The sequence below is a fragment of the Panthera leo genome, chromosome C2 (genome assembly GCF_018350215.1).
Source record: "Panthera leo isolate Ple1 chromosome C2, P.leo_Ple1_pat1.1, whole genome shotgun sequence".
NCBI classification, from domain to species: Eukaryota; Metazoa; Chordata; class Mammalia; order Carnivora; family Felidae; genus Panthera; species Panthera leo.
Window position 1 is genome coordinate 18,542,010 of NC_056687.1, and position 12,251 is coordinate 18,554,260.

The 12,251-nt window shown below is 40.0% G+C and overlaps 1 protein-coding gene across 7 annotated transcripts in view; it reads left to right on the forward strand.

Annotated features, from left to right (window-relative positions):
• The window catches only part of LOC122198638 (amyloid beta precursor protein), a 274,909-nt gene that overhangs the window by 178,301 nt on the left and 84,357 nt on the right, over positions 1-12,251 (forward strand). For all 7 annotated transcript variants that reach the window (XM_042903331.1, XM_042903332.1, XM_042903333.1 and 4 more), the window contains one exon: positions 7,372-7,505. In XM_042903331.1, coding sequence (XP_042759265.1) covers positions 7,372-7,505 — 134 coding nt within the window. The remainder of the gene's footprint in view (positions 1-7,371; positions 7,506-12,251) is intronic.

Here is a 12,251-nt window from a genome sequence, read left to right on the forward strand (position 1 = left end):
CTAGAACTATGTATCCCCTACGGGGCACCTAGGTGGTTCAGTCGGTTAAGCGTCCGACTTCGGCTCAGGTCATGATCTCACAGTTTGTGGGTTCGAGCCCCGTGTCGGGCTCTGTGCTGATGGCTCAGAGCCCGGAGCCTGCTTCGGATTCTGTGTCTCCCTCTCTCTCTGCCCCCCTCCTGCTCACACTCGGTCTGTCTCCCAAAAATAAATAAACATTAAAAAAATTTTTTTTTATATTATGTGTCTCCTAGAGATTGAGGAAACAAGTGAATGTCAAAATGATGGAGGCAGTTCTTCATGATGTCTGCAGTGTTTTGACTCTACATTCTTGCCGTCTTGGGTATGAAATGGAGTACATCGTAGTGATTATATAGTCAGAACGAAAATGAACTAAAAATTTAGCATCAACTTTGATTTATTAGCTGAATTTGATCGTGTCCCTGATACAGAGCTTCTTCCTAACGGGCAAGGGGAGGGACTTTTACCACATCCTAAAAATAATACCAGTTTTCCCCTCGTTTGGAAGTGAGTTTCCTAAAAATTGTAACCTTTTCTCAGGGGAAATGCTGCAATGGAAGTGTTTCATTGGCATCGTGTCCCCAGTGATGGTGATGTATTTTGTTACAGGAACATTGGGTGCAGCACCAGGCGTCATTAATAAACTGAAAGCAGATGTGTGCCAGACTCCATCCACCAAAAAAAAAAGGCTCCGACAGGTGCCAAGAGAGTTTACAATCAACGTGAAGTGAGAATATTGTGACACCCATTGGTACAAAATTATTAAAACTGAAATGAACGCGCACACACACACACACACACACACACATACACATGAAAAGAATTTCTCCCTTAGTATCTGGTTACCTGTGGTTTAGGTGATGAGAAAGCAAATCTGTGATTCGTCTTATGTCTGGGAGGAGGGGTGGAGAGCCTTCCAAGAGAACGCCTCACTGTCTCCTGCTGCTTTTCCAACCCACCCTCATTTTTATCTTTTACCCTTGAGAGACCTCCTTCCTCTTCTTTGCCCCTTGGCAAAGACAGAGTGACCTTTTTTTTTTTCTTTTTTAATGTTTATTTATTTTTGAGAGAGAGGGAGACATAGAATCCATAGCAGGCTCCGGGCTCTGAGCTGTCGGCACAGAACCCGACGCGGGGCTCGAACCCACAAACCGCGAGATCATGACCTGACTGAAGTCAGCCGCTTAACCGACTGAGCCACCCAGGCACCCTTAGAGTGGCCCTTTTAAAGCATCATATCACATATTTCCCGTTCTCAAAACAACTCCCATTGGCTCCTCGCCATCCTTACGGTGGGTAGCAGGCTTCGCCTGATGTGACCAGCGTTTCCTCTCTGCCTCTTCGCTACTTACTGTCTCCCTTGCTTCTTCAGCTCTGGCCACACTGACCTAGCTTGTCCAGGAATTTTCCAGACACTCTCACCTCTTAGGGCCTTTGTGCTAGTTTCTGCATCTGCCTGCTATGTTCTTGCAGCTGCTGACAGGGAGGTGGGGCTTCAATTCTTTGTCTAAACATCACCTCGATTAGACCCGGCCTGGCCACCTCCTTCCTGCTGTGGTCTCTCACCCACCCCCAGCTCCCTTCCCCTGCACCCCCTGATTCTTGCCAGCCCTGCTATAGTTTTCTTTTTTCTCCATGATAGAAATTGCATTCTAACAACGTGTCTTAATTTTGTCTTTTTTTTTTTCTCCTGAAGCGGTGGTTTCTCTCTCTAGAATATGATTCCCCAAGAACAGAGGTCTCTGTTGTCTTCATTGGTTTGTCCCGTGTGTCTCACATTAGTGTGGGGTGTAATTTTTGTGAAACAGAGGGATAAAGGAATGAACGGGCACACTCGAGGCAGCACAGTCTACATCCGAGCCGCCGTCTCGGCTTTTCAGATACCTCTGACCTCCCAGAGTAGCAAACAAGCCAGGATGAGGTTCATATTGAAAGCATTAGTCATCCAGAATGCGCTGGATTTGGGGAAGCAGAATGTTCACCTTGAGGCGGTAAAGTGCTGTGAAGTAGAACTGCTTTCCTGTAGCGTTTTTTGTTTTTTTTTTTTAATTTGGTATTCCATTCAGACACCCATTCTTAGTATGAAAAGGTGTATGTCCTACCATGGTTTATAAGGCTGTTTTGAGACACGAAGAAAATCAAGACGAAGGTCATTTGACAGTTTAGAAGCCCACGCATAGGACGGTGTCATGTGCCGCTAATGATTTGGCGGCTAGAGGTCAAAACCCAGAGCTAAAGGCGTTTGACCCTGAATTTTAAGTCCAGTTTTCCGCGGAAGGGGAATATACCCAGCGAGCTTGCTTGCAGAAGGCATGAATGAGCACGACAGAGCAGGGGCCGAAGGCTAAAAGATCATCCAGCTTCACACGCCTGGCCCCAGTCTCATAACCCTACTTCTGCTCAACGTTGGTTGGAGGTCATTTGCCAGATAACATTCAGGGCAGGAACGGCTGTTTGCTAGAAAACGGGTCTGCAGGTAACTTAGCAGAGCATATTTTTCGCCAATTGTCGTTCAATAACAAAAGCAAATACTTTCCAGTGCCCTGGACGTATCGATGGGATTAACCCTCTTCTGCTCTAACGGTTCACTTTATAAGCCTTTTCATGGTTTACCTAATCTTCAACTCAGACCTGTTTGTGGGTTGGGGATATGAGGAGCTGTGTTAAATGCACAATAAATGCAATGGGGTAATTCTTGATTCTCCCCACGTATTAAATGGGGACACCTGGAAAGCACCTAGCGTGGTAGAAGCAAATGAACGTGGGCTATTATTATGTGGCCAACTTGGAAATCTGAGCCTGTGTCTCAATTTTTAAGGAGCCTCAGAGGTCTCTGGACAGGGCAGACTGCTGTATGTTAGCTTATAAAACCACAACAAAAGTAAATGTCCTAAGTCCAGTTTGCTTCTACTTTCTTCGTTGTTGAAATGACCTATGTTTTGGCCTGCCTGGGTGGCTCAGTCGGTTAAGCATCCAACTCTTGGTTTCAACTCAGGTCGTGATTTCGCAGTTTCATGAGATCAAGCCCCACATCGGGCTCTGTGCTGACAGCATGGAGCCTGCTTGGAATTCTCTCTCTTCCTGTCTCTCTCTGCCCCTTCTCATGCTATTTCTGTCTCCCTCTCAAAAAATAAATAAATAGATGCGCCTGGCTGGCTCAGTCAGTTGAACGTCCAACTTCGGCACAGGTCATCATCTCACAGTTTGTGAGTTCAAGCCCCGCATCCAGCTCTGTGCTGACAGTTCAGAGCCTGGAGCCTGCTTCCAATTCCTGTCTCCCTCTCTCTCTGCCCCTCCCCTGCTCACACTGTGCGTCTCTCTCTCTCTCCCTCTCTCTCTCTCTCTCTCTCTCTCTCTCTCAAGAATAAACATTAAAAAAACTTTTAACAATACATAAACTTAAAAGATATTTTTTAATGACCTATGTTTTAAGTGACCCGTGATATACAGCTTCCCGTTCCTTTGTGGTCTGTAACATACCCTGTCGTTCCTCGAACCACTCTTTTCCCAAAGGAAGCACGTTTTTGAAAGGGCACAGGGTTCCTGCCCCTGCCCACACGGTCCTCGTTATCCTGTGTCTGGCCTACCGTGGACTTTATCACAAACCATCAGCTGTTCCTCATGTGACCATGTCTTTAGGACATGGGAATATTAGAGAAATAGAAGCCGAGCTCTCTGTACAAACCCCTCCTTAAAAACATTCTTCCCTTCCTCCCTACCAGCTGCAGGGTAGTGATAATGAAATAGTAAATTCATTTGCACATATCAAGATGTACCATCATTCTTCTGTCCTTGCCTGTACAGTGATCTGGTTTGCTCATTGGTATGAATACAGGAATGTTTCACTCACACTAATTGAAATGGAAGGTTAGTGTGAATGGCTACAATGTTTGATTTAAAGATTAAAAGAGAGACTGCTTCCTTTAAAGTCCTTAACTAAAGGAAATAACAAGAGCCGCTTACAAGGATTTACTCGAAGGGAAATACTGGGTTCAATGGAATAAATCAGTAATACAGTATTTGTATTTATTTCCATGTGCCTAAAAAGAAGGTTTAACACTTGAAATATTCTTAATCCTATTAAATATACCTTGCATGCTCATTTCTTTATGATTCTTTTATTCTTAATATTGCAAAGCTACATTTTAACATAGGCTATAATGCGATTATACTGACTCGGATTTTCGTGTTGATCTCCTTTCCATAAAACAGTAGACAATATTTGCAAATCATAAGACTTGGAGAAAACCACAAAATTTGCCAACCATAAAAATTGGATGGAGAACTTCCCCTACTTATGTAGTAACTTTTATAATTCCAGTTTTCGAAGAGGATGCTGTTATGGTTCTTTTTTTTTTTTTTTTTCTTTTTTTAATGTTTATTTATTTTTGACAGAGAGAGAGAGAGACAGAGCATGAGTGGAGGAGGGTCAGAGAGAGAGGGAGACACAGAATCCGAAACCTGCTCCGGGCTCTGAGCTGTCAGCACAGAGCCCGACGCGGGGCTTGAACCCACAAACCATAAGATGGTGAGCTGAGCCGGAGTCGGACTTTCAACCGACTGAGCCACCCAGGTGCCCCAGTTATGGTTCTGACACTTAACGGATGGCTATCTCGATCAGTGAAAATAGCCTCAAACATTTATACATTTTCATGTGTTCAAAATGAAAAGTACTGTTTGCCTAATTTTGTCATTCTGCCAGATTGCACTGTGCTGAAAAGAACTTTAACTCGTTCTCGCTTGAGCCATACCAGTTTAAAGATGAAAAAATGATTAACACCATGGGAAGCAAATTTAACATGCTAAACATCACTTCCATTTCAAGTGGGGAAAATGATGAAGTAAAATATACTTGCATATTGATTTGCTTGAATTTATGCAGAAAAATACTTGCCTTTGATTTTCTTTTAAAAAAAGATTTTAAATTGAAAATGATTTTCAGTGTTAAAAATTAAGGACTCATTTTCAATAATCTGTGGGCCTTTTATGTGGGTTATACCGAAGATCTTTTTTTTTTTTTAATTTTTTTTAACGTTTATTTATTTTTGAGACAGAGAGAGACAGAACATGAACGGGGGAGGGTCAGAGAGAGAGGGAGACACAGAATCCGAAGCAGGCTCCAGGCTCTGAACCATCAGCCCAGAGCCGGATGCGGGGCTCGAACTCACGGACCGCGAGATCGTGACCTGAGTCGAAGTCGGACGCTTAACCGACTGAGCCACCCAGGCGCCCCCCCGAAGATCTTTTAGAAAAATACCTACTGCTTTTCCTTTGGGTGGTGGTCCTGTGTGTGAAATAAAAGCTCATTTTTTCTATGGTTTGTTTACGCTCCAAGATTTGGATTATGTGTGATGCCAGGGAAGAGACTGAGGGCACTGACGTGAAGGACCCTGGGTGCCACCCTGGGTGCAGGCTGTGTAACACACATGGGGTGGCATCTCATTTTCTCAGTGCACCTAGCATGCTGGCTGACAGATAAAGAAACTGGTACATAGATGACTCACGTTACCTGCCCTGGGTCACAGCCAGTCTAAGAAACACGAGCATCAAGGTGTGCCTAATTCCAACGCTTTCCCTGTTCGCTGCCGAAACACGTTCTCGCTCACCTACCACACAGAAGATGGGACCAGATGCTTTTTAATATGTACGTCCTGTGCCAGTCCCAGACCTATTGACTCAGAATCCCCTGGTGGCAGCCGAAGAGGGAACACAAAGTGTTTTGAAAAATAATTCCAGGAATATGCCCCACTTCCCTTCCTTCCACTTGAAAGCAGCCATCTATGTAGACACCTAAACTGCTCTTTTTTTTGTTGTTGTTAATAATAATAATTCTTAAACCTTGATTAAAGAAAAAGGGGAAGAAATCTGAACAGATATTTTCTCTTTAAAATTAAAGATATTGTTTGATTATGTAACAAAAAAAGCCTTCTGGTTTTGGTTCAAATCTTGAAGCCTTTGGGTTATGGAGATTCCAGGCGTTTTTTCTCAAAGCATGTATAAAAGACATTTATCTCAGAATTTAGTTGCCAAATGATTTAGCCATAAATACTTCTCATTTAACTCTTTGGGATATTATATCTCAAATGTAGAAGTCAACAACTAGATAAAATCAGTGAAGAGTAGTACCTAGAACATGGGTGATATTTTAATAATCTTTTGAATAAAACACTTGAGTTGATTTGACCCAAAAACATAGTGAAAACACCTAATTTCACTGTTTTGGTTGAACATACTCTATTCTTTAAATCAAAGTCGTTTTTTTTTCCTTTGTTTCTTTTTTAAATTATTTTTTAATGTTTATTTTTGAGAGAGACGGAGCACAAGCAGGGCAGGGGCAGAGAGAGAGGGAGACAGAATCCGAAGCAGGTTCTAGGCTCTGAGCTGTCAGCACAGACCTCGACGCAGGGCTCGAACCCACGGACCGCGAGATCATGACCTGAGCCAAGTCGGACACCCAACCGACTGAGCCACCCAGGCTCCCCTCTTTTTTTTTTTTTTTTTTTAAGTATGCTCATAAGTGCTCTGAATTCCCACTAATCATTGCTAATCTTTTGGAAAATTGCTTGTTTAGGCATTACAATTCACTCAGCTCATGAGTTAAAATAGTTTTGTTTTATCATACTCTTCAATTTTATGGGTATTTATGTTTCCACATAATTTAGCGGTATATGTTGCAACTCAGTAATATTGCTTAGCAGTTTTAGTTGAATTCAAAGTAGAAATCACTTTCTTTCTTTGTGACAACTCTAATGAATTGGTCGGCTCTTGTCAAATTTTGCGAAGGCAGAAAGGTCCCTTTGTGATTTTGAAAATGCATTTATTGACATTTACGGGGTTTGGGGTAGTGTTTCAAACACTCTCACCAAAAGATGGTTTTGAAATCAAGCTATCTGAAAATGCCGTAGAATTTACCTTTTTACTCTATGGTGCCGTTATTCTGCAATAGACTTGGAGGTTTGTTCAGTTTCTGTAGGAATCCTAAGCTGTGATATTGATAACGTACCTTACTGTCAAGACTACAAAAGTTAATTTTGCAAGGCATCGGGATTTGGGACAAAATGTGTCAAACACCAACTGGTTTCACTCTATGCACGCTTGTTTTGCAAAGAAATTTAAATATAACGCTACACTTGCAAAATGGACTGTTTTATAGATTTTCCTTCACCCTGTCCTTGAAAGGTGTCCTGTGCTGGGAAGTGTCTCATGGTGTTCTCTTAAACAGCATTAACTTCTTGTCTGTGCTTCTCTACTAAAGTCTTTGTTTTGGAGTAAACGGGAAAAAAAAATGGCTTTCTTTGAAATGATTGGATACCGTTTCCCTTCTCAAACCTCCTTCTTTCTGCCTTCTAGTTCCTACAACAGCAGCCAGCACACCTGATGCCGTGGACAAATATCTTGAGACACCCGGAGATGAGAATGAACATGCCCATTTCCAGAAAGCCAAAGAGAGGCTGGAGGCCAAGCACCGCGAGAGAATGTCCCAGGTAATGTGACTTTTCCGTCCTGTAGTCTACAACAAAGGGGAAGTCTGGACTTGCCTCTGCCTCAGAGTCTCCCCAGGGACCCTATGGCTGATGAATGCCTAGGAATGGGAGGGGTCTTTAATTTTATCCAGCTCTTTAAAGGCGTAAAGTCTTAGTTTTAAATGTTTGCTCGGAGGGTACCCGTTTGGGGTTTTTAGAATCTTCTTTGAGCATGCCACCTAGGAGAGATCCATTGACACTAAGGATAGCAGGATTTTGTAAGCACAAATTCGGTTACGTCTACAACATTCCCTCTGGTTTTATACCCGGGTGTATGCGGACCCATAACTATGGTGTTGTCCATTAAACTCCCTTAGAATGATCTGTAGTAAAGATGAGTATTTTTTTATTAGTTGCCAAATTATTATAACTTTGAACCTAACATGTCTTACAAAGCGAATTCATAGAACCACAGGAACGTAAAAGCAAAGTGAACCATAACGATCATACCATCTTGTTTCATTGATGATAGATAATGCAGTGTGGTTCAAGAGTGTGACTTCGCACTCTAGAAGAACGCAATATAAGTAACGCGAGAGACAGGCATTTGGAACTGGAGCCTTTCTTGCTCCTGATATAGTGCTCTTTTCAGTACACTGTGCGGCAAACACTGGTTTTGTTTGTTTCTTTGTTTGTTCGGGTTTTTTTTTTTTTTTTGGCAGATTCTTTATGAAACAAATTAAAAAATAATTTGTTCAAAAACTGATTTATGTATAATAATATCAATTTATGAATCCTATACCAGGTGCTGGATGTTGTATATATTAGAGATAGATAATATTAATTTTAGCCCTTTCTCAGATTCTTCATTCATTCATTCATTCATTCATTCATTTATTCAACAAATATGTATCAGCACTTACTTGCCAATCACTGGCCAACTTGTGTCCACAATTTAGAGTGTGAAAAAAACATAACAAAGAGTCAGATTTAAGGAACCATAAGTGAGTAAATGAGGAAAGCTCTCAGGTTAAAGTCAACCATTCCCTTATTTGGTGTTAACATTCTGTGGTAAATATAGGAAGGTATTACTAATTCTTGTACTGTTTAGCAGAAATACTTGTAAGTTTTCATAATAGACATTAAATAGGATTCATGAGTCTGCTGTATGTTTTCTAAGACCACAGTAAGTCTTTAGTAACAGCATTAATCATGGTGTTTTGACATGTGGGGCCTTACTAACTGTAGGGAGACCTCCCCCTCCAAGAGTTAGCCAGTTCTAGAGGTAGCAAATGACTAGCCTTTGGGCACACCTTCCATGATGTCAAACCAACCACTTCAAAGCCTATATCCCCCAACTACCTTCTTCAGACTCTTGCACTCTGACCCACTATCTACCTCCTCACCCCAAGTCTAGGTACCAGACATCTAGGGAGAGCCCTGTACCCCAGAACCTACCAAAACTGTTCAAACTAGCCGAATCTAAGCCTGCTTACCCTGACTCACCCATTCCTTCTCAAGGAACCCAGACTCCTGGCTACATTTTCCCTCATGCCCTCTACCTCCTGATCCACCCTGGTGCTTCCCCGCCCTCCTCCCCTCAATGACATGCCATGTCGCCTCCTCTTGGGAAGTGTGTGTGAGTAACAGTCTTTTTTCAATGGCATTTTTCTCCTGATCTGTTGACCTCACCATACTTGAATATTTAAAAAAAAAAAAAACAAACCTATATTTTTTATTTTATTTTATTTTTTATGAAATTTATTGTCAAATTGGTTTCCATACAACACCCAGTGCTCATCCCAACCAAAAAAAAAAAAAAACCCCTACATTTTAAAACAGAACTGCTAATGGATCTAGAAGACACAACACAATTAGTTGGGGTTTTTTGTTTGTTTTGTTTTGTTTTGTTTTTAAGAGGAATGACCATAATACTTGGATCCATTTTGGAATAATAACAAGTGGGGGGAGAGTTAAAATTCTTTGAATCTGGAATGTAACGTGCAATTGTAGTTGTTGGCCATGATGAAAACATAAAAGCAAGTTGAACTAGAAAGCTAGGTAGAATGGAATACTGAGGTTTCACCCGAAGGCAGTCCCTCTGAAAAACAGGACTTTTCATTAGGAAAAAACGCAGGCTGGTATATAATCACTGTTAAGAAAGTATAGGATGACTTGGAGTTGTATTTATTACCTCTGAAATAACACCTTTTAAGCTTAAATCCTGTCTCGCTTCTTGCTTCTGAAGCTTTCAGAGCCTTCTTGCTGGTCTCAAAATCATTTCAGGCACAGCGAAGTCCAAAAAAGAATAATAACAAAAATAAACACTGAAAGCTTGGCTTGGCTTTTCCAGTACTGAGTGATTTATTAGTGATTTTTTTGATACATATGTCAGTTTCAGATACTCCAGATGTCTCCTAGAATAGCAACTTAATTTTATTTTAGCAAATCTATTTAACCCATGACTTAGTCCATATAAATCTTTACAGAGTTTCCTCATCTCTTAGTTATTAGTTATATCTGAGATATGAGATGTTATATAAGATATGAGATATATATACATATATATATATATATATATATATATATATATATATATATAAGATGTTATATAAGATATAAGAGATGTTATGCTAGAGCAGAGAGTGCATTGGTCTGCTAATTCCAGTGGTCGTAGGAAAGCGAGATGCCTGAGATTAACATTTATCTTCATAATCTGTGGTCCTGAATTCTGGGGACTGTTTGACTTTGAACTTGCCTGCCTCTTAAATCTCTATCTATGTACTAGTTGTCATTTTTTCTACATAAAATAACTAAGTCTTTGAAGATCCATAAATCCAATGATAACTGATAACTTTTGTTCATCCAGTGGAAAATTGCTTCATAAGACTATATGGAAGAACCTGAGACTTCTAATTGATTTTTATTGTAATTTTTGTTAACTATTTGTTTTCTTATGAAAACAGACATTTTGGAGGGTTTTTTTTTTTTGGTATTTGGTTGCTGGGGCTCATGATAACTAAACATATAGATTGCTGTTGAATAGGGTCTAGCAAATCTAAGATTCTGAATAGTCTATGAATGCTTTTTATTCTATATATATATATATATATATATATATATATATATATATCATGTAATAATTATATATGTTACTTATTTAGTAGTTTTACTATATCATTAAAATGAAATTTTTCAAAATGAAAGTTGACATTTCTCTAAATTTATTATTTTTAAGATAAGCATCAACATCTTAGGAACAATCCTTTTCCTGTCACCAAATAAGAAGAAACTTAGCTCACCTATTGAATTTGCCTTTGTTTTATGTTATTATATAAATATTATATATTTTATATATATTTATGTATATTTATAAATATACATGTATAACATATATTATTTATGTGGATATATAAACACATAATTTATATAAGTTATATATATATACATATATATATAATGTATATGTAATTTTTGTATTTTTTAATGGCACATTGGGCCATGGAAGATAAAAGCATGGTCTTTAGAGCTACAATGATCTTGGTGTATATCCTTCCTTCTCCATTTTTTTTTCCTCCGTAACCTCGAGCAGGTAGCTTAACCTGGTCCATAAAATGGAGATCGCCATGACTCATCTCATGGACTGCTTAAGTCGTCAGTTAAGCAAGATAGACTTTATGAAGCTCTTAATACAAGGTCTGCCATGTAGCAAATGTACAGTAATGTTTGTCATTGGAGCACTGCAGTGGAAGCCGCTGTTCCAGGAGAGAGATTGAGCCTGTGGTGTGTGTTTATCTTGCATTAAATAGGCCTAGGGTGATGGTATGAGTGAATTGTTTTCTTTGGGAGGGTATAGGGTATGGTTAAATTGCTCTGAAAGTCAAAATTCAATTTCATTTTGTAGTAGTATTTATTTTCAATGCATCAGCCAAATCAGTCTCTTTAATTATTCCATGTATTTCCCAAGCTTAAAGTTTACAGGCCAGGTTCGGAATGTACTAGGTGAGATGGCAGAAATGTAAAGGTAATACAGGAAATCAGTCTTCACATTCCAATAAGCCACTTGGCTTCTCTCTCAGACGAATTTTGAGATTCCTTGCCGTAAGAGTTCATGGTAGAGCACCGCCACCGTGAACATTCTCAAAGCAGGAAATTGAAATATTTTTTATTGCAAGCCGTATCTCATCCATAAAGCAGAGGTGGTCTTTGTAGCCCCCTCCCTACAGGTGCCCTTTATTAACTCTTAGAGACACCAAAGCATCTGGGACCACGTGTTCTTTTGTGTTCTGTTCTTATTCATAACAGTAGGACATTGGTTCCAATTTTGTTGTGACCTGTTTAGGTTATTTTTTACATGTTCTTCAAGTATAATAGAAAATTCACTCCATTCTGTTTTCTCCATAATTTCATAAAAACAACACAAGGAAGCTAGTCTTGTATCCTATATAACAAATTAATGCTAGTAGCTAATAAAATATCTAAATAAGGAGCGCCTGGGTGGCTCAGTGGGTTAGGCGGCCGACTTCGGCTCAGGTCATGATCTCGCAGTCCGTGAGTTCGAGCCCAGGTCACGATCTCAAGGTTTGTGAGTTCAAGCCCCGCGTCGGGCTCTGTGCTGACAGCTCAGAGCCTGGAGCCTGTTTCAGATTCTGTGTCTCCCTCTCTCTGACCCTCCCCTGTTCATGCTCTGTCTCTCCCTGTCTCAAAATAAATAAATAAATAAATAAATAAATAAATAAATAAATAATGTTAAAAAAAAATAAAATA